A 22,363-nucleotide genomic window follows, 5' to 3' on the forward strand; every position below is an offset into this window, starting at 1 on the left:
CAATATGACCTAACCACTTCTGGAGGAAATGAGATTTTTCTTACTGTAAATAAATGCCTGAAAGGAGACTACAATCCTGAAAAAATCAGCAATCTCACATTAAAAAAAAAAAAAAAGGATCTATTCTCCTCAGAAGTTATTGCACTTACTTTCTTCAGGCTATAACCAGCATGGAAAATAATAGGAGGCAATAGAATGTTGAAAAAAACTTCTGGGTCAAATGTTACCTAAAAAAAATAAAATATGAAATTTCAATTAGAAGCAGACATATACAAATTGTTAGGACTTTTTCCTCATTCATTTTCTGACAACCACTATTTTTGGTTGTTGAAATAGGTAAGTTTAGCCTCTAAAACATTGGCCAGCTCTGTTTGTATGTAGCAGCAAAAAGCTGCAGCTCTTGTTGGTAAATAGCATCTAGAGAGAACAGGCATCACATCAGCTACTCAAGATCTGGCGGCAGTCCCAAACACAGTCCCCTATTTTAAATTGAAAATTTCTAGAAGAAATGATGCTGAAGGAGACCTCTCCTATTGTGATACCTGATATTAGTATAGCTGCAGATGAAATGCTATTTTAGCTTACTTTTTGTGCAAGTTTAACCACTGAATAGTTATTGTAAGCCAATCAAGTCAGATACAAGACTGGTTTTCAGAAATTTGGATAATACACCACTTCCATGTATTTCAGTAGGGGTTCCAGATATCCATGAAGGACTACACTACACTAAAGAACAAAACACAGCAGTTAAAATGCAAACAGAAGACCTTCACACATATGAGACTATCTATGCTCTTTTCACCCACTGCCTAAGTACAAGTTAGAAGACAAACACTACAAATGTGCCCTCCCACAGTAGGACTCGTTTCAGCTAACTTGAGACACCTAAAGCAGAGAGATACACACAGACAGCTCAGCTCTCTTCGTAATCTGCAGAAAGAAATACTTGCAGATCACAATCCTATGCTTCAAAGTCTAGCTTTGATACATACAAAAGTGATTAATTCCTGACACTGAATCAAAAGGCAAATAACACATCTGAACAACTTCTGATAGGTGATTTTCACTTCCAACACCAGACTGTCTTATTTGGTGGTTTATAGGGTGGAAGCAGTAACTATTTCCCAACAATAAACAGATTTTAAGACCCTAGAGGAAAAAAACCCAAAAAGCAAACCAACAAGGAACAATCATTTTTCACTAAGAAATTATAATTTTCCTTATATTGCATTTACACAAGGCAGCAAAATCTTTTGGTTCAGCTGGTCTCAGTGAATTCTACAGGTGTTAGAAACATACATTAAGTCTTCAAACAGAGGCCTTTAGGAAAACACCACATACATGTAACAGAGCAGAGTTTCTCCAGCAGTGATATAATACAGAAGGTGCTTTTGAAGTAAGCACTGAAGTGCTGTTACTATCAGGAACACTGACACTTGACACTACCTAAGGCTCAAATGGGATGGAGGCGGGAGGAGGGAGGGAAGCACAGATGAAGAAGAAATGCTAGGCCAAGCATGTGAAATGGTGTAGCCTCACCTTTCTCAACATGTCATTTTGCTCCACATTGTGGATCTTCCCAGGGCTTATTTCCCCTTTGAGCGTATACTCGAAGAACTTGCCGCTGACATTGACCAGCAGGGTGGTGAAGGGCCTGTTCTCCTGCGAGCAGCTGAATGGTTTGTCGTGGCCACTCGTGGAGGGAGTCCCGTACCTCAGGATCACCCCAACTATGAGTCCTGGAAGAGAGGTAAAAACCCGTGAGGCTGATTTGCTACTCCTGCACTTTTACGAGTTTCAAACGTCATCCAAGGGATTGTGCATGAACTTTACAAGCATATGGGCATCATAAACACGTTGAAGTGAATTGTTACCGTCAGTTTTCTGCAGGGGAAGGGTGGCCTGAGCACATCAAAACCACCAATGAATCTGAAGGATCCAGCATTTGACTGAAGTGACAAACAAAAGGTTCCGGTTCAGTTTTTGTCTTCCTCACCCTCATTCACACCTCGGAAGTGAAAGCCCCCAGTCACATGAGAGGCCAAACATTAGGACACTTCAAATACATTTCACCTGCCCTTAGGACAGAACCAGGCAATTGCCAGAAAACAAGGACTGCTGGAAACACATGACCACACCTGATCTAGAATGGTGATGTTTGCTGTATTATTTTATGGCTGCAGCAAGGATGCCATTTTTAGTCTTAAAATTTTAGACAAGCAAACAATGCCTGTTGCATAATCTTCTGTGTGCTCCACAAACTTTAAAACTAAAAGACAGGTGATGTGCATGAGGAAGCCGCTACATGTTGTTCGCAAGCATTTTCCACATTTCATATAAACAAAAATAAAATGCGGTGTAAATGAGCAATCATAAGAGATCCAGGGTTCAGGAATATAGGACAAATTGCTTAGGCAGCAGAGAAAATCCAACCAGAAAACACTATCAGTAACAAATGCATCAGACACAGTGACAAAAATAATTCATAACTTAGTGCCAGGGGGCTGGAGAAGCACAAAGTTCTAGTTGAACACCATTCCTGTTACAATGTACTAAGAAAAAACATCTGCAGAGAGAACACATAAGAACAGTCAAAGTGGTTTTGGTCTGCTAAGTAAACAAATTGATACCCACTTACTAAAGGCTCCCCTGTTGCCTCAGGGTGATCTGCAATTTAATCTGTGTTCCAGACAAGTGCAAGATGAAGATGGATGTTTGATGCTTTTGTTGACAAGTCAGTAGTCAATGTTGGGTTTGCTCCCTGTGACCCTCCCTCTGCATCCATAGCTTCCCCAGATAGTAAATGAAGCTGACAGGTAATAAACAAAAAATAAATGAGGCAAAACAAACAAAAAAAACCTACCACACACAACAAAAACCCAAATAGACTTATTGTTATGGCACAGTGCAAAGAGTAACCCAACTGCACCCCCAAAAAGCCAACCAAAGGAACACACCTCATTCTCCTAAAGCCCACAGTGATAAACTGTTTTAATGAAAGAAGATACAGCAGGTAGCAGCTGTGACATTAGTGGGAGGCTCCTCTCCAGCCTTCCTTCTCTAAGAACAGAGCAGCAACGTGATAAATCCTGGATAAACTGGAATATTAAGATACATTTTATTTAGAAAAGGGAACTACATACTCTGAGAGAACACAGAGATCCCCTAAGCAAGATAAATCTACTTACTGGAGTTTCAAATGCTAACAATTTAAATACATAGATTTATAGAAGCATCTCCTACCACCACCAGAGCATTTTACAGCTACAGATGATGGATGAGGCAGAAACACAAAGTGACACAAAGTGACAGCTTACAGCCAGTCACCTCCAAACCACTTGCACTACCTGTTATGGCTACAGACACCTTCACCTTGCTGCTTAGGCAAGCAGCCTAAGCTTTCTGCTGCTCTCACCCTCCTCACAGCTAGGAAGAGCTACGCTCACAGAATACATCAGGAAGACTGACTGGCAAAAACTGATCTAACCAGCATCAGCCAGAAGTCCTGTAGTAAATCAGAATGCAAAAAGAAAACTGTACAGATGAGCTTACACATAGCTGTGGCACAAAGCCAATTCTATATTGCTGCTCAGCTGATAATAGAGAGGGGGACACTGGTAGCTTCTTAGGGTCAGAGACTGTCCTTACTGAATGCATTGTAAAAGCAGATGGGAAACTCCATTACTACTGCATTAGGAAGAGAAACCTGAGAGCAGGAGGTGATTGCACTATATAACTGGATATAATCCACTTGTACTTTTTCCTCCATAATAAAACATACCAGTTATATGACTATTATATTCATAACTAGTACTTAGCATTTGAAGTTAAACATTCTATCCCATATCCTCACTCTCCCTTGGCCCAGTAGCACAGCTACAGGGAATTTTCATATACCTCCTATTGGTAAAACAGCAAAAAGGATGAGTTTTTTGCACTGAGCACCATGCAGTTTAGGAACATGTGGTCTCTGCTGTCAGGGTGCTGTCTTGCAGCAGGATGCATCTGGACCAGGTGCCTTTGTTGAGGCAAAAGGCTGTCAGAAGCATTGGGTGAAGCTACCCACAGCTCAGTCACTAAAGGAAATATGTATGAAAACAAAAGGGGAAGACACACAAATTCCACAGCCAGTTTAATCAGCAAAATACTAGACATCTGTTAGTTCAAAAGATTAATTAGAAGAATGGAAAGCTCCCTGACTGTACAAAGGTACAGGCATACTCCTATATATATCATATAGGCCCAAACCAACAAATTTGGAACATTAAAGTGAAACATTTAAGCACACATTTGACAGAAGTAATTAGTGCCTTTCCTAAAAACATTTGAAGCCTTCACAACAATCTATATGGAAGAATTCTCAATTTTCCAACGAACATCATGTCTTTAACACACTAAAAAATTACTGGACTTGTTATGTGATTTCTACATCCCATCTCACTTGATAAAACAACATTAACAAAGCTCAGACAGCTCAGTCAGCCCCCCAAGATCACAAAAAACTAAAACCCCAAATGCTTTTCAGGCAGAAGAAACTGCCTGGTTTATAGCCTCAGGAAGGATGCCCTTCTAAGCTGTCTGCCACTAGGTGTTTATACAGAGGACCAGGGCATCCTTAGTAATTCTCTCTATGGATTTCCACCATTTCTGAAACATCAGAGTTGCAGCTGGAGAGGAAAGTGGAATAGAAAGAGAGATACCTGGAATTGTTCAATGGACAAGCCTAGACTAAGACTTACTTATAGGCTGTTAACATAAGCATAGATTCAGTATAGCTCTGTTGTTTATTTGGAATGGTTGCTGGAATCTAGGAAGAGATACAGAAGAATCAGTGCATAAACTCTGTATTACTCCTACCCAAGGTGTTCCTGCTGAAGAGTATATGGAGAACCTGGAACAAAAGCAAATATTTTTCTGACTGCTTAAGAACATTCTACCTCTTCAAAAAGAGAACCTCGAGGCCAAACAAATCCAGCACTGCCTTTTATTGCAAGACTGCCACAAGAGAGAAAAAGCTATAAATGAGTACAAATACTTCAAAATTTTAGAAGAGCATTACTTTCAAAGTTTTGGATTGTGGTAGCTATTGCAAGGGCAAGTTTACATCATTGATCAAAGGATTATCTCAGAAACTAATAGTTAATAACCTTTATGCATGACTTGCATTTAGCAGAGAGAGCATTTATGCCAGCAGCTTGCCCATACAATGCTGATTACAGATTGTGTACTTCTTACTAGAAATGAAGGGTTTAAATCTGCGAATATTTTGTCTCTTCTGAAACAAATCACTACTGATAATTAAAAGTATTTGATTTCAGACAGTCATCAAATCATTTAGGTTGGAAAATACCTAAGTTCACTGAATCCAACTGTTACCCTGGCACTGCCAAGTCCACCACTAAACCATGCTCCTAAAGTGCCACACCCACACATCTTTTAAACACCTCCAGGGATGGAGGTTCATCCAACCTTCCTGGGCAATTCCAATCCTCGACCACCCTTTCAGCAAAAAAAGTTATTCTAATATCCAATCTAAACCTCCTTTAGTGGGTGGGTCAACACCAATCTAACAATACACCATTTAAAATGTCACCTTTACTTTTGGTTTTGTTTGAGTACAGAAGCCACTGAAGCGAGAACATGAATTCAGAAAGACACACATAGCCACAAGTACCTTTATCTGGTAAGAGCCGTGGTCTGTGTGATTTCCAGTCCAGTTCTCTGCTGAAGCAGCCCTGAGGTTTCAGGGAGCGCCAGCTGGCAGCTGACTGCAGGAACCAGAGGCATTCACACTTCACATCACACAGTTTGATCAGTGAATCCAACTTGATCTGTGAATCAGTGGAGTGGATCAATCTGTGAGCTCAAACCTGTTCAGAAACAGTTTCTTTCATACACTTCTGGTAAAGAGCCAGGTGCTGAAAACAGAGGGTCCCTCCCTTCCAACCTTCAAACTGAGGGAGACTTGGTAGAGATTTTACTGCTGTTTGCAGCTACTCTTTGGAGAGACAGAGAAGAGGGGGACAGAATCTTCTGGAAAGCTCACAGTGATTAAAACTAGAGACAACAAACTTGTTGCAATGCAGGCGAAAAATATCAGATAAGGTTTGTTTTTCAAAACAATGAAACGGCTAAGCACCAGAACAGGCTGTCACAAAGGCTGCATAATCTCCTTCCTTGCACATAGCCAAAACTCAGTTGAGTATGGCCATGAGCAACCCAAGCTGTGGGGTCCTGCTGTGAGCAAAGGGCTGGACAAGATTACCTCCCAAGGTCTTTCCCATGAACATTTGGACCCCTCAGGTATTTCATACTTCAAAAATTCCTTTAAAATCACGTTAATTGCTTTCTGGATCAGGTCTTGGGGCTTTCTTGTTGCTTTGGAGCTGGGTTTTTATTTTGTCTAAGTGACAGACTGCACTCCTAACTCAGAGCAAAATAAATACCAATGAGTCTCATCATAAAACCCCAAAAGATCCAGCAGACTAGGAAGGGGCTGCTTTTACTGCCTCAGTTCACCCTGACTTGCCACTTGCCTTGGGCCTCAACTGACCCCATCAAAAGCAGGCAAAAGGGGTGACCAAGAGATACTCAGCTAATTCCACATAAGTACAGGAAAGCAGGTACTGTGATACATCACATAAAGCACTTGTTACTAGTACTTCTTTTTCTTTCTTTCTCTTTTTTTTTTTTATTGCAGCAGTGTATTTTGGAAGTCACACTACAGCAAACCACTGAGAGGTCTGTGAAGCTGGGCAACACTGTCAGTGGTGAGAGCCAGTTTTGGCTTGGCAGACTTTGTCATCCCTTAGTGCAGCCCACACAGAGGCAGAACAGCACATTTTATGTACCTGGACACCAGCTTCTTTGGTGATAGTGTAAAATACTGCTTGCTTTTGAAAATACACACAAAGAATAAGGGGGGGGGGAGGGGAATAAAGGATTTCTTATGTTTAAAAGTCTATATTTTTCTTCCCTACTTCCAAACTGAACTTTCTACCAGCTCAAGGGCAAAGAAACAAAGCTGAAAAAAATTGGCAAGAAGGATGAAATCAAGCCCTGTATGTAATTTCAAGGTGAGATAATACACGGTGTTTATCACATAGATAATTTTTCTCCTCGATGTTTGCGCACATCAAGATACCACACTTGGAAAGTTTTACTTTAAATAGCCTAAAAAACAACAGATAAAGTATCTTCCCTATTACAGTGCCAGCCTTTGAACCATTCCACACCTTCAAATTTCACAGCAAGTTCTGAGGAAGTTTCAACACTTACACAAAATAATTCAAGATTTTTTTCTGATCCGGAACTGAGACAATAACACTGAATATTAAATTTTTTTAAAAGTCAGATTATGTGTTACATACGATCTCCAGAAGCACTAGCAACTCACTCTCTAAACCATTTGCTTGTCCTTCACTGTACTACCTTGTACAGGAGGCCAGAGGAACTCCACTACAGAACCCCTTGAAAAAGAGTTAAGCAGGTGTCTGCAGAGCCCCAGACCTCTGGTAGCATCTGTATTTCCAGTGAGGCCACACTTGGCGTGCTGTGCCCAGTTCTGGGCACCTCACTTCAAGGACATTGAGGTACTGGAGCAAGTCCAGATAAGGGCAGTGGAGCTGGTGAAGGGTCTGAAACACAGATCCTGTGAGGTGCAGCTGAGGGAGCTGGGATTGTTAAGCTAGAGGAAAAGGGGACTCAGGGGTGACCTTATCACTCTCTGGAACCACCTGAAAGGTGGCTGTAGCAAGGCGGGGGTTGGCCTCTTCTCTCAGGGAACCAGCGACAGGACAACAGGAAATGGCCTCAAGCTGTGCCAGGGAAGGCTGAAGAGGGACATTAGGAGGAACTGCTTCACAGAAAGGCTGATTAGAGACTGGAACATGTCTGCCCAGGGAGGTGCTGGAGTCACCGTCCCTGGAGCCATTTAAGAGCTGCATGTGCCACCCAGTGCCATGGTCTAGTGACATGGCAGCATGCGGTCCCAAATTGGACTTGATCTCAGAGGTCTTTTCCAGCCTAATTGTGATTGTGTGATTCTCTCTTGCACTCAGCAGGGCCAATCTATTAACTGTTTTCTCAACGGTGCAATGTTGCCTGTGTGGCATTCACCAGCTTGTCACAGCACTGCAGAAGATGAAAACTTTGAAAAATGGGAAACAGTTTATGTTCAGCAGTGTAAGCACATGATCCTCACTACATTTTAATAAAAATAATAAATAAATAAAACCAGCCTTTTACAATGGGAAAGGAAAGCAAAGGATGCCAGTTCTTGAAGCCTGGAAAAAATTTTGAGGATATCCAAACCTTAAAATTCTGAATACGAGGTTCTAGGTCATGCTTTGTCATTGCCTTAGGGCTATTTTAGATAAGGAAGTTAAAGACAGTAAACAAGTGGGTAGTTCCTCCTCCTTGTAGGCAGACATAGCAGTATGCTATCAAGGACATCTTTGTAATAAGCATTTTATCCACTTTTAAAATAAGCCAAACTCAGCATAGTTTTGAATTTAAATAAACAGATTACACAAAAAAGTTATTGCCACACTGTGCAGATCCAAATGTCAAATTAACCTGCTGGCTTTGTGCTGCCAGATATGTGTGCATTCCACACTCGTGCCTTCTAGCAAGCCTTTGGATCCAAAAAACTCACAGGAGAGTAGGGATCTAGTTCTTCTACATGTTGTGCCATGTGGTGTGATTCATATACTTAACATGTATAGCAAAATGGTAAAAAAAATATTATGAACTACAGGGACAGGCAGGTATGCTTTATTCTGTAATGCATATTCTTACTGATGGTAGGGTTAAAGAATAGGTTCAAGGTAGAAGAAGAATGTTTTAAAAATTCAACTATCAAGAGATTTAAGCAGAAGATTGCTTTGGAATTTCAAATGTTAGTTTCAGAAGAACTATTTTGTTTTACATACAGCTTCACATTTGCATAGAAGAGCAGTAACCCCAAATAAATTAGTTTGCTCCATATAATTTGGAGGGATGAGTAGACCCTAGTAGCAAGAGGGCAACCACAGAAAGATGACAATAAATATGTGGCAAAATGATAGCCAGTAAGAAAAAATTAGTCTTTTTATTCTCTCCCAGAATCTAAAATCCAGAAAAAAAAATAAAAATAAAAGTTTAGAAGCATTAAAATAAACCCCTAAACCCACAACACACACCCAACCTGACAGCATCTGTCAAACAGCCTGAAGTGACAGGCAGCCCTGGAAGAAGCTGCTGTCCTGTGGTAATCACATGCAGCCTCTGGTCAAGCATAGGACTATGAGTCAAGGCTCCTGAGCCAACCCTGGCCTTGGTAATGACCCAGTGAAAGACCTTGGACAAGCCACAGAACACAATTTAAAGAGACAATCTCAACTCAGAAGTAAAATAACACAGTTATAAAAGGCACGAGTATTTGCCAGAAACTACAGAGTCTGCAACTAATCTCAAGTGTTTTCAAGTTTAGCTACTGCATAATCATTGTTTCATGCAACACAGATTTAACAAAGCATTTGCTGTTAAATGCTTTATAAATAATATTTTAAAAGCTCCTTTATACTTCTCAAAATACAAGTTGCCCTCCTTATAAAACCCAAGTAGTGGAAGCCATACATGTACTAGTACCACACTTGTTCCTAGAGGTGTGAGCAGCAATGGGCCATCACAAAGACACCATCCTCTGCCCCACTGTGGCTCCCTTTCCTTCCCTCACACCTAAGAGAGTGCCAACTGCAACTGCTCCCAGTCCCCTGCAGCAGCAGACCTGAAGCATTTCTTTCAGCACACACTTGTAAGCCAGGAGAGTAAAACCCCAAATGCTGAGGTTCTTTCCCCCAGGCACATCAGTGACTATGCTGGCAGGCACCAAGAAGAGCAGCAGGACCAGTACCTGTTTTTGTGGTGTATAACAAAAAGCTTTCTATTTAATCCTTGTGTTCTATTACTGCTTTTTCTTCCATTTGAAAGTTAGAACACTCAGCATATCTCAAACAGGAGGCCACAAGTTCCTCAGAGTCTGAAAAATAATAATGTCAAGTCTTTTGTTACAAAAAGATTTACAGTAATAACACCTGGCTCAGGCACTAGCAAGAAATGAGCTTTCCAGTTAAAAAAAAAAAAACAAAAAAAAAACAACCACAGAAAATAATTATTCCCCCCTCCCCAAAACTTCAGCAGAAGGAGTTATTAATCTGTCATTGCAAGGAGTCAGGCTTCAATCTGTAACCCAGTTGAAACTCATTAAGCATCATTTTCTCTTTGCTGACACTGTCATTTAATTTTGACTTAAGGAGAGGAGGAAGGGGGAAGGGGCAGGCAGGAAATACATAATACATCCATCTTGGTAGAGTTTTGGGTTCAGAGGTCCCACAATACCTATAAGGAGTGTAGCTAGATCTGTTTTCTTACTAGGAACATTTTGACATCCCAGCCTCTGGCCTTAGCTAATTTGTAGAAAGTAATGTCTGTGGAGGCCTTCATCTTAAAAGCCATTTCTGGGAACTTCTGACTAAGATAGGAGCCAAAACAAAGTCTTAGGAGGAAAAGGACAAGAAGAAATTTGACCAAGGTGAATGAAATAGAACCTGTACCAGAAAAGTTTTCATTGAGACAACTGAAAACATTCCAGTATCTCTCTCTTCCCAAAGATCTTTTTGCACCAAGCCCTTTCCAGTTACTAACAACATAACTTTCTACAGGTAGAGTAGACAAAGGTTTCAGGTTGACTGAATTTTCAAGAAAATAATTTTTTCCTGAGGCAAGCCCCATGTTCTGTAGCTGTGGGCAGAAGACCAACAAGCACTTGTAGATAAAATGTTTTGTGACTTACAGAGAAGTGCACTGACCCAAAAGACAGAAATAGAAGCAAGATGACAACTCTGGCTTTTCTTGGTCATTATGTCTGACCATAGAAGCCTTGTTATTACAGCATCCAAACACACACAGTCCAACAGAAGATCTATCCCATCTGAGAGAAGCCATCTGCCCCTTACAGATATCCCAAAGCAGAGCCAAGAAGCCACATGTTTCCCATTTCTCCTTTCTGACTGCTCTGAGCACAGGCACTTCATCGACCATGGCCTTCTCACAACCACACCACAACTGTCATTCCCACTGTACAGCTGTTCTAACATCCATCCCACTATATGTGCTTTGAACCAAAAAAAAAAAAAAAAAAAGCTGGCAAATGCTCTTCTAAGACGTTATGGACAGCAGGAGCAAAGGAATCTATTACTTGTTTCCATATGTAGCTCAAAATTTAAGCAGTTGTTTTAGCACTATCTGCAGAAGCCAGCAAATGACTTCTGCCACAGCCTGCAGTTCATGAGCAGTTTCATGACACTTCTGTCTTCCTGACTGATTCCCATGAGCTGGAGAAGAAGCACTTTGAACTGTAACAAAAAAAGCCATCCAAAAGCTCAGCCTGCTTACAAGCAGCACATTGTTCAGAGGTCCCACAGCTGCAGTTCCCAACCTCCTACACAGCCTGTTACCATCCTCCTTCTTTCCTCCTAAACTGGCACAAGCTTTACCTGTTTCCAGCCAAGCTCAGCCTACAGTTCCTGGCCACTGACTTCTTGCTCTGCTCCTGCTACACACTGATGCTTCCTTGCCTGCTCCCAGCAGACGTCAGGTACTGCTGCAGCCTGTGCTTCTGCCATCCCTTACACCTTTTTTAGCAGCAGTGGTGCCAATAAGGTGCCTGAGCAATCACATTTCATCTCTTCTCTGCACACCACCTCAACTCTAACCCCAGAGTGTCTCATTAGTGGCACAGAAGTGGATGGGAACCCATGATTTCAATGTTTCCTCTTAGGTAAAAGGTGTCAGATGAGGGCTAATAAAATCAGATTTACTAGAGATGAAGAGCAGCCATGTGCTGCTACATGGAATAATCTGACCAGCTGGCATCCAGGGCAGCTAGTGACACCACAGGGGTTTGGTGTAAGACCCCTCAGGAGGACTGAAAAAGGTAAGGAGTAAAAGGAGTAAAACCCCCCTCCAAAGGCTGATCCCACCTACATGAACAGAAATATTGGGCACCCCACGAAGTTCCTCTTAAACAACCCATTTTGAGTGTGCAAACCATATTTTTTATTTATGCTGTCTTTTGTCCATTCATTCTTCTCTCCTGCATGTTCTCTTGAACAAATACGACCTCAAGAACAATCATAAGAAATTCTTAGGTTAAGACAGCAGGTTTTCACACACAGTTTCAACACAACAGCTCTTAGACCTACACTAAAATTTTGGGTTTGGACATGTGCAAAACAATCACTATAAAGCAATTCTTGCATCCCAAGGTAGATGAGTACCCTGTCAGGAAGACACCAAGCCAGAAGAAGGATCTTCATTTCACTTTTTTCATACCACGCCACTTTCAGGCCTGTTTCAGATAAGCATCACCAGAATACCCTCCAAAATTCCTTAATTTTTTGTCTCAAGACATGATTTATATGAATTCAAAAATAACCATTTTCATCAATAAAACTATGTCTAACCATCCCACTTGAAAAACTGCTTAAGTCAACTTGCTTTTTAGATAATTAATCACACATGATACTTATAAAAACCCATGAATTTATACATTTGTCAGAGAGCTACCTCAGAAAGCATGCAACTGAATTTTTGTTTTTAAAAATTACATGCTAGTACTGCTGCTTTTGGACAACATGCTTAAGAGATAAATGACTAATTAGACACTTGAAGAAACTTCTGTTGAAACTTTAAAAAGTTCTTACTCCAAGATTTTCTACCATGTGAATTTGCAGGTTACATGGCAGTGTATGTGCACTTTATTAATATCCTCACAACACAAAAGCTTGACCAGCTAATACATAAAGACCTCAGATTTACTTCAGTGGAGGTAAAGTATCTAGGGCAACTCATTTCAACTCCTGTTTTGCCTCCATCAAGCTTCGGTTTGGTACCAGCACCCTTGACATTTAGGGAAGCCACTAGAAGTGGTGAATGGCACTTGCCCAGAGCCAGCAGGAAACACAGCTGTCATCTCTTCCTCTCCCAAGCAGCCAAGCATTAAAATAAAAAGAAACCAGCCTAGGATTTCCCATTTCTCCCATTGTTGCTCAAAGCACCAAGTCAGAAGATAAATAACTTTTCCTTTCAGCCCACTGCTTGAGGCTTCCAGTTCAACAGAGCATTTTCAGCACAACATGATACTTTTTACACCTCAGAAGACACATTTTAATATGTCACAGAGTATTAGAGTTGAGTTCATATACACCTCATAGGCAGACATTGAATGTCTTTTGTGCAATTCACGTTAAAAAAGCCAGAGGTGTGCTTTAAATGAAGTTCATTTTTTTCAGACTCAAAGTCCCCGGTGCACTTGAAGAGAGTTCTGATTTAACGATTTGCCTTTTAAAAGACATTAGCAGTTTGCAGTAGCTCCCACACATTAATCTTTCAGGCTGTTCATCGCCATGGGTGGGGAAAAAGAAGAAGTACGCAGCTGCAAACAAAACAAACTAAAGCGTTGAAGAGTTAAAACTGACTTAAGTCTGGCAAACAAATCTTAAAGTTCAAGCTCAGATTCAAAACTTAAAGACCTATTAGGACAAAGCATTTGCAACTTGCAACTGTCATAACTACAGAGAAAAAGAAATATTAAATATATAACAATTTACTCAAGCCTCCAGGGGAAAAAAAGAAAGAGAAAATTTACTTTTTTTTTTACTTTAGATGTCAGTTGAATGTTACTTGCTAAAACCACTTTTGAGACCTAAAAAAAGCCACTTCAGTGGGTTTAAAGACTGAAATGTTTTGGAAGAGTTTTAGAAAACTCCCAAACCACATAATAGAGCTTTTCAATTTCAGCTACGCGGCTTCTTACACAAAAGTAATTCAAAATTTTATCACCTACAGCATGGATTGCCTTGGTGAAATACACCAATGTAATGACAAATACTTTTAATTTGTGCATTACTTTCTACTGACTAAGGGTTTGCAAAACGAAGGAAGTCAGATTCTTCACTTAGACTGTCCAAAAACTGGGAGAGGCACTAGTTTCAAAAACAGCCTCCAGCTTGAGCTAGCAAATTTGGAGTACACAATGCAAAGGATGAACAGTTTCCACTCTAACAAGTAAGTCCAACTGGTGGGAACCTGCAGATGATTAACAATGCTAAAAATTGACTCCTGTGTATACAAAGACAAAAACAGAGTTTAAATCAGAAGTTTGGAATGAAAGAGTCCATATGTTCATAGATGCTGCTGAAACAATTTTTTTCAGACTGTATTTCTCTAAGATTCTATATGGCTTTTTAGTGGAGACAAACACAAAAAATTGTCTTTATGGAGCAGGCTCAGCTGCTTTTTCCTAGCACATCAGCAGACCTTTATCTGCTGCTTTCACTGTTGCTATTTCACTGACAGCTATGGGTTGCCCCTCTCATTCATCTCCTCTGTGCCCCGAGGAACATTTAGGTCCCAATGAACCATTCAGCAGCAAGTGGGCAATCAGAACACGCAGACTGCAGCACTGCCTGGACACTCCTAATACTCATCCTCCTAAAAAGGCAACTTGAGTCTTGCCACAGTCCCCACAGATCAGGAGCAATGTCCTGAAATGCTGTACAAAGTATTCATTCTGCAAACTCCTTAAAAGTTTAATACAACAGGAGCATGGAGCCATAAAATTGATGACTGCTCTACCCATCACACATGGTGTTCCAAGCACACCTCTAGTTTTAAAGAGTCAGGTAAGGACTCTGACAAAAGTAAAAGGTGGTTTTTAAAAGAACTGCTCTCACTCTGAGGTTGCAGAGTATGAGGCTTATTAAATATTAAGGCCAGACAAATTGCACAGATGTCAACAAGACTCAAGACTTTGCAATCCAATACTGGCAGGTTGAGCAGTCACTGTGGTATCCTCATCTAATATTGCTGTAGATTTTGCAAAAGGCATGATTTCATAAAAAGCAATTTGATTTTTTTTTCAGACAAGTAATAGAAAATATTTCTGCCAGAACAGTATTTCACAGTTCTAGTTTCTGAGGAAATGTCTCATAAAAACAAGGCAAGTTCTATTGAATAAAATTTGTATAATTCTATCTTGCTAGACTAAGCCCTATCCTCATCGATGCCTGTGCTTTAAAATAAATTTACTGTAAAAGATTAACTAGAGACCTCCATAAAAGATTTTTAAAGGGGATTTTAAAAAATAAAAAAGAAGTCAAGACTTCTTAAATAATAAAAAAGACACAATAATAAGAGCAGCTATTTTAGCTGTTAAAAGAATCATTTGCTACACAAGGAAGAAAAAAATCCAAATAAAATTATAAATATTTCCAAAGAGGCTTCCATCACAATTATGGCATTAGTTATGAAAGATTAGAAACAGTTCTGTATACTTAGCTAGACTTCCACATTTACCTTGATCAGAACTGCAGCACTGACTCACAGGACACCAGAAAAACCCATGAATGCTGGGGCAGGGAAGGGCACTGTGACATAGCTCAGAGAGTGAGGAAAAGGGCTGGGTGATGGCAAACTGACTGACAACAAAGCAAAGACAAAAATACTCCCCAAGAAGCAAAGTGCAAAGAAGCTGTAACCAAAACTGCACGGAGCTGCATCCCCTGGCTTTTCCCTCCATCACTGCTATCATTGCTTCATCTTAACTCAAATAGCATGTTTCTGTGCAGAACACAATTTTCTAAAGCAAACTGAAGTGTTCCACTCTGCACAAGCAGCACAATAAACTTAATTTCAGTTTGCTTTAGAAAATTGCTCTCCACTCCCAGAAATCAGCAGGCAGAACATGAGAACACTGAGCTGGGTTAGACAGCTCGAACATAAAATCCAGCCTCATTCCAATACATGCCTTGGATTTACTCTAAGATTAGCCTTGCTACTCCTCACAGAAGGTTGCTGGCCACTAGGATCATGTCCAGTTTGTTGAAATTTGTTAAGGATATCAGCAAGATGGGTCTCTTCCAAGAGTGACAAAGTCTTAAATGCTGTCTGCAGTTAGATTCCAGTCTTGAGCCTATAAGAACTACCAGGTGATGCCAACAACCACAAGTCCCTTTTCACCAGGAGGCATGACTTGACATTCTTGAACAAATAAGTATTTAGGGGTTCAGCTGAGAGGAGTCATGGGCTTTCTAACTTTCACTGATACATGAGAGTATATGTGGGAGCATAAGAAAAGAAAACCCCAATTGCAGGCCTCAGAAAGGAGCAGCTGAAACTGCAGAAATGCTTTAGATCTTGTTCCTGCAAATGATCGTGTGAACCTTGGGAGCAGCCATCACATTCCCAAAGAACAGAAGGAAGAAAACTTTACATAAACATGTTACGTGATGACACCATGATATACCACACTGAACCTCTCTGCAAGAAGCTAACAGACACCACCATGAGGACAGTAGGCCTCTGAAGTAAACTGTTCCAGGTGAATTGCTCTTTTGGATACACTATCTCCAACAGTATCTAGGAGCTGTTCCTCACTGCTGCTGGAAACACGATATCCTTGAGTCTAAGATAAAGGACAAGCTGGACTAGTGCAGTCGAAGCACAGGTGAGGCACAGTGGCACAAACACAATGATGCATTTTCTTAGAACGGGCAGAAGCAGCACACAGGTTGATCTGGTACACTTTCAGAGTGTGAGTACAACAGTCATTATTTCTGCAGTATCCAGAGGCCTGTGAAATATGCTAGGAGTCTACTTGAACATGGGGTATAGTAATATTGGACACTGTTATTAAATTTTCTGTGTCAGAAGAACAATGGAAGCTGGTTCATACAAACATACTATGCAGTCCAGTTCCTTCAGTGTGACCTGTCAAAATCATCAAGTAGGAACATGTAAAAAATTTTATCTGTGACATGGCTATAGAAATACAAATCCATCCTGACAGATAACAGCTGGGCAATTGATGTCTACAGAAGTGCAAATATTAAATTAACAACATATTTGAGCAATAATCACAGATGTCCTGATGTCAGGAAACGCAGTCACACCAGTTCCTGTCAAACAAGGGAACACAGGTACATTAGCAGAGAAATGCAAAAGGGCACAACTCTGTGTGCTCGAGTCTAGCACTAGCAAAGATCCTAAAGATGGCAAGTACATACAAAATAATTTCATAGAAAAGCTGAAGAAACCAGTGTTCAAAATACGCACCTAGGTGGCTTACATAGTACTGTGTCTTCATCAAGGGAAAATCTTTTCCGTATTGCTTGCTTCCTGCTCTCTCTCTCCGAAACAGCTGCTATTTTTCAAGCTCTTAGTTTTCTATTCAAAGGCCTTCATGCAAGAGTTGTCAATAGCAAACTACCAGTAGCAAAGTACTGTTCAGAGAAGATTGTCTTTGAAAAGCACCACTAACACTCACCACTTCAGTAGCTGCATCGAAGTCTGGCTATAATTGCTTGACTCAACCAGAAGAGATTTCATAGTGAAATCTCAAAGGCAAGAAAACCTTCTTCAGACCAGAATATTAATACTGTGTGCAATAAATGACACCCACTGAAATGCTGTATTTTTACTACATGTATTTGATTTGTGCAGTTGCTAAACCAGCTACTGCCAATGGAATCAGAAGCCCCAGGCATGTCTGTACCAGACACGCTACTCACACATACCCTCTAAAACACCAAACAATCTCACTGTAATTCGCTATTTTAAATTACATTGTACTAGCTTCCTATGTTTTATCTGTTTGAAGTGTTGGTTGTAGCTGAACCAGATGTTAACATGAGATATTCCTAAATTGCCCTGGTAATGGAGCACTGGGAAGTACTGTACTGAAAGTACAGCAACTGCTCAGTTAACATCTTATTCAGAAGAGACTGTTATCACCGAGGACAGAACTGCTGAAGTGCTTTATCCAAACACCATGGAAAAAAAAAATCTGCATTTACCAACACCTGCCCCATCAAGGGTAAATTGGAATCTGAAGGCACTCTTGGTCACAGTACTATTTTTATTTGAGAAGCACAGGGAACATTTCAGACTCCAGAATCAACTCTGATATTCCACCAGCACAGCCGAGTATTCCTTGTTCAGTGCTCCTGGCATAACACAGTGCAGCATCCCACTCAGAATTGCAAGCACCTTTTGATAAGACTTGTCTGATAAGATAAGCAGAGCTAGCAATGGAAAGAAGAATTAAAATCTAAAATTACAAGCTTTCAGTGAGAAATAAACAAATCAATCACACTTAGGAAGAGAGACAGTGTGTGCTGTGCTAGTGTGTCTTGGACTATACACCCTCTCTGAGTACTCTACTGTGCTTTTAATAAAAAGAGTATGTTACCCAATGCTAACATTTTTTTCAGCCCAAATACTCCACAATATACTGACAACTGAATAAATGTCTGGGACAATCTGCCCATTCATGACCGCTGGAGTTCATCATTCCTACTTATTCTTCATCCATTGCAGATGCAGTAATCCTTATGAATGCAGGCTTTCTTCAGATTGCAAAGAACGGCAATAGGGCTGTAATGAAAATCAAGCCAAAGAAAATCCAAGCCTTCAGAGGATGCACTGAAGATTTGCTGATCTGTACAATGGTCAGCTAGAAAACATATACATTACAAACAAAACAGGAAAATGGTAGAAATTGAGTAAGAATTATTTGTGAAGCACTGTATCATTTAAAAGTTGTATTTCAAAAATCACGTGTTTCTGTATGAATAAAGTTTTTTCACAGTACCTTCCCTCCCAAATACACAGAAGGGCTACCTTTCCCCATTCCTTTTTATTTAGGGATCAGTAAGTCGAAGAAAGAAGGAATGACAGAAATAAAGAGAGGTTACAGATAGGCTGAAACATTGCTGCAGGTATTGTGGAGCTTTCTGCTGCTTCTGTACAAAAGTATGTTCACGTCAGGTCCTGACAATGATGTGTTCTGAAGCTGCAGCAATTAAAATAGATCTTGAGAAAAGAGAAATTATTGCTGCAATGTCTATTCATGCCAAGGACCTCAAGAGAATTCCTGCTTCAGTGAGCCTTTCCTCAGTAGCAGGCAAACCAGCTTCACAGTGCTTTTGCTAAAGCTGAACACAAATAAAAAAAAAATTCTCCCAAATTCTAAAAATAAATTATACAATTGCAAATGACACCCAGTAAAAAGATTTTTTTTTTTTTTTTGCTTTTACGTTAAACAACCTGTATCAATTTAAGCAAGAGAAATTGTTATGAAATATGAGCAGGTTAAGCAACAATAAATGGGAGATCAAATTGGATAACTAGGCCTTACAGTGAAGTGTTACCTAGCTGTTAGGTATTGAGAACCAGTTTTGGGATTGGAGCTAATTATCCTGAGAAATCAGATAGACTCTCCAGCCTACCGTATTCTTCTGGAATAAATAGCTGGAACAGGACTTCAGGGATGAGCACAGCATTATCATTGTTATCAACATGTTTCAGGCTATGAGATCCAGATGGGTGCAGGAGAAAGTGTCATATTTGTTACAATAGCAATGCTCTGACAAAAGGTGTGCCCAATTGCTCATGCTAAATGCTGACAGACTGAGCTGCCAGATCACTGGGAAAACACCCAGAGTGCCAGGCTGCCAAGTTGCAGGCCACAAACACAACAATTTTTTTAAAAGATTGGCAGATAATATCACTACATAGATAAAATTCACATATTCATTATCCTGTATACTGACTGGTCTCTACAGAAGTATTTGCTTTGAGGACTGGATTTAGTTTTGATTATTCTCTGAGTAAAAGATCATATTATCCAGCAGTCCAAGTGGAAAACTTACCATTAAATTCAACTGAAAGTTAACAAGGTGTGAAACAATCCTTCTGCCATAACAGTAATTAAAAATTTGCACCAAACCAAATGAAAATAAAGGACTGAGAGGATCTTGTAACATGAGTAATGCACACAAAGCCCAATATTAAGACACTTGTGGCAAACACCAAAACACCACAAGGCAGGAAACTCCAGGAAACCCCCCACTAATTGCTTTACCAATACTCAGACACCCTTAAAAAAAAAATTAGCCACCTCTTTCCATAATAGTTGACCAGAAAAAAAGGGCCACAAGAAGTCACTCCACTCCTCTGTGCTAGGTTGAGATTCAGCCATGGGGAAGGGCACTTCATCACCCTGACACTCTCTGACTCACACCACTTCTCCCATAAGAGACGTGGCAGCCTGCCTGCTTTGCATGGCTATTATAAAGAAAAAAGGCACAGGTGGATATGCAAAGTCAGATCGCGTTTAGCTGGGGTCCTGTGTGATCATTACAAGAGCAGAGAGCATGCACAGCATCAACTGCTTCAGAGTAGGGGTTCCGCTTTTCCTGGAACTGTAAAGACAACGCTGATGGAAATCACCGAGTAAGGACAGAATCACAGCTCATGATCTGATTCAGCACTGAGTTTCCCAAGCAACCTTGAGCAAACCTTTCCTGTTGCACTTGAGACCTAGCATTATTTTCCATCTTTAAGAGGCAAAAATTAAAATCAAAAGATTTTATATTGTTTGGATATTTGGTATTTCATGGAGCTGTAAATACGCACACTTTTTTTTTCCCCATCCCATATAAACAAGCAGTGATAAAAACTGGATTCTAGCTTCAAGCTGATGAGCAGCATTAGTCCAACTATTCCCTTGGTCCCTGCTATCATACTGTTCCTGTAGTTGTATCAAGCAATGAGGAATAAAAAGAAAAAACGCAGCAGCATGAACAGGTGACTGAAAACATTTTTAAGGTCTGAGCAATTTACTTGTGGTGGTTCAGAGATGATGTAACTGGCACTGACTTCCAAAAACCTTTGTCACTGTACACCTCAACAGCCTAACCCCAGTCACAGCCAGGACTCCCCTCCTTAGTAAAGCTGTTAAGAGAAAGTGTTCTTTTTCAGGATATCCTATTTATTATCTCAAAGTTTTGAGGTTACTGGACTGCGACCCACAGACTAAATAGAAAGGTCAAATAAATAGCACAGGATTAGGTGACTTTTTCAGTACTGGCTGACCTCTTGCTCACTGAAGCTTACAACAAGACTGCTTGATTCTCAAGACCATGAAATCCTAAGTCATAGATAAATTTTCCTGGCCAATACAACCACTTGTCTAACAGAACATTTCCTGTGATTGTGACATCCCAGTAGTAACTTCTAGTCCGAGGAACTTGGTCAGTTTGAGTTACAGGATGAAAATGAGCTTTGCTCCAGACATTACAGACATTTTAAAAATATGATACTGTTTTCAAATTAATTTTCCTTATCTTTGAAGCTCAGCATTATGGAATGGATCTCTGGCAAACTGCTGCTAACAGAAATAAGTAATGTCTTCCCAAACCTTTTTAACAGCTCTACAACACCTTCCTGGTTGCACCAGTCCACTGCCTCCAAACCTCAGAAAGCCCCTGTTTGAGCAGGAACTTCCCATAAATCTGCATTTGTCAACAAGCTGCTGTTTCAAGCCTCTCAACCAGTAAGGCAAATACAATGTAACAGGAAAACCACCTACAGTAAGAGCAGTTAAATTTAGGAGTATACCTAACTATTAACTTGAGGTGTATCAGCTTTCCACCAGTCATATATTTATCTCAGTATATGATTCACAGACCTTTTTATATTCTCCAAACAACATACACTCAGTTCATGCATCAGGACAATAGAAAGAAGAACCTAAGTTTTAGCTGACAATTTTTTCTGGTATCATTAAAGAAATACCATATCCACACGTAAAATGGTATATTTTCTACACTAAATCAAATGCAAAGAAATACTGTTTGCAATCAAGTGAAGCATCAGAAATCTGTCTCTGTGCTCAGACAGACTATTACACAAGAACAGGCTATTCTGGAAAGTAATTCAGCTCTGAGGTGTGCATGTGGTGTGTGGGTGAACACACACAGGTCAAATGTGATCTGTTCAAGGATCAAAAATGCCATGCACATGTTGTATCATTTGGATTCTGGCAGTTTGACATAATTACAAAAGCTCCAGTTATTGCTCTTATGCATTGCCCTTTTCTGCATTTAAGTGTTCTGAAGATCTTGGAAACCTTAACTTACTGAAAGAATGATTTTCTTATAAACTTGTTATAAATTTGTTGCTTGCTATAAATGTTGCAAATAAACTCAATTTTCCTTGCTGACTGCTCAAGGAAAATTCTGTAACATAATCCTGGGGGTAAATAGTCACAATGGTCCAAGTTCTCTTCTCAGAGCTGTGAAATCCATACATTGCTCACGAGTCAAACTTTAAGCCTTTTTTTAAAGTATAAGGGCTAAAAATCAGGTTTTGGTCTTGACACAGTCTATTAGCAAGTTAAAAATGTTAGTTTGATTCTTGCTACAATTAAATGGTCCTAGAGACAGTGGCATCTTTATCTTTCACTTTACTGAGGACA

The 22,363-nt window shown here is 40.1% G+C and overlaps 1 protein-coding gene across 1 annotated transcript in view; it reads right to left on the reverse strand.

Moving 5' to 3' along the window:
• The window catches only part of SLC9A7 (solute carrier family 9 member A7), a 68,200-nt gene that overhangs the window by 35,136 nt on the left and 10,701 nt on the right, over positions 1–22,363 (reverse strand). The window contains exons 2-3 of the mRNA XM_005516505.3: positions 1,540–1,739; positions 150–227 (exon numbers count right to left, since the gene is read on the reverse strand). Of these exons, the coding sequence (XP_005516562.2) occupies positions 150–227; positions 1,540–1,739 (278 nt within the window). The remainder of the gene's footprint in view (positions 1–149; positions 228–1,539; positions 1,740–22,363) is intronic.

This window comes from Pseudopodoces humilis, chromosome 2 (genome assembly GCF_049639895.1).
Source record: "Pseudopodoces humilis isolate 2021_Gansu_Grassland_sample_001 chromosome 2, ASM4963989v1, whole genome shotgun sequence".
Lineage (NCBI taxonomy): Eukaryota > Metazoa > Chordata > Aves > Passeriformes > Paridae > Pseudopodoces > Pseudopodoces humilis.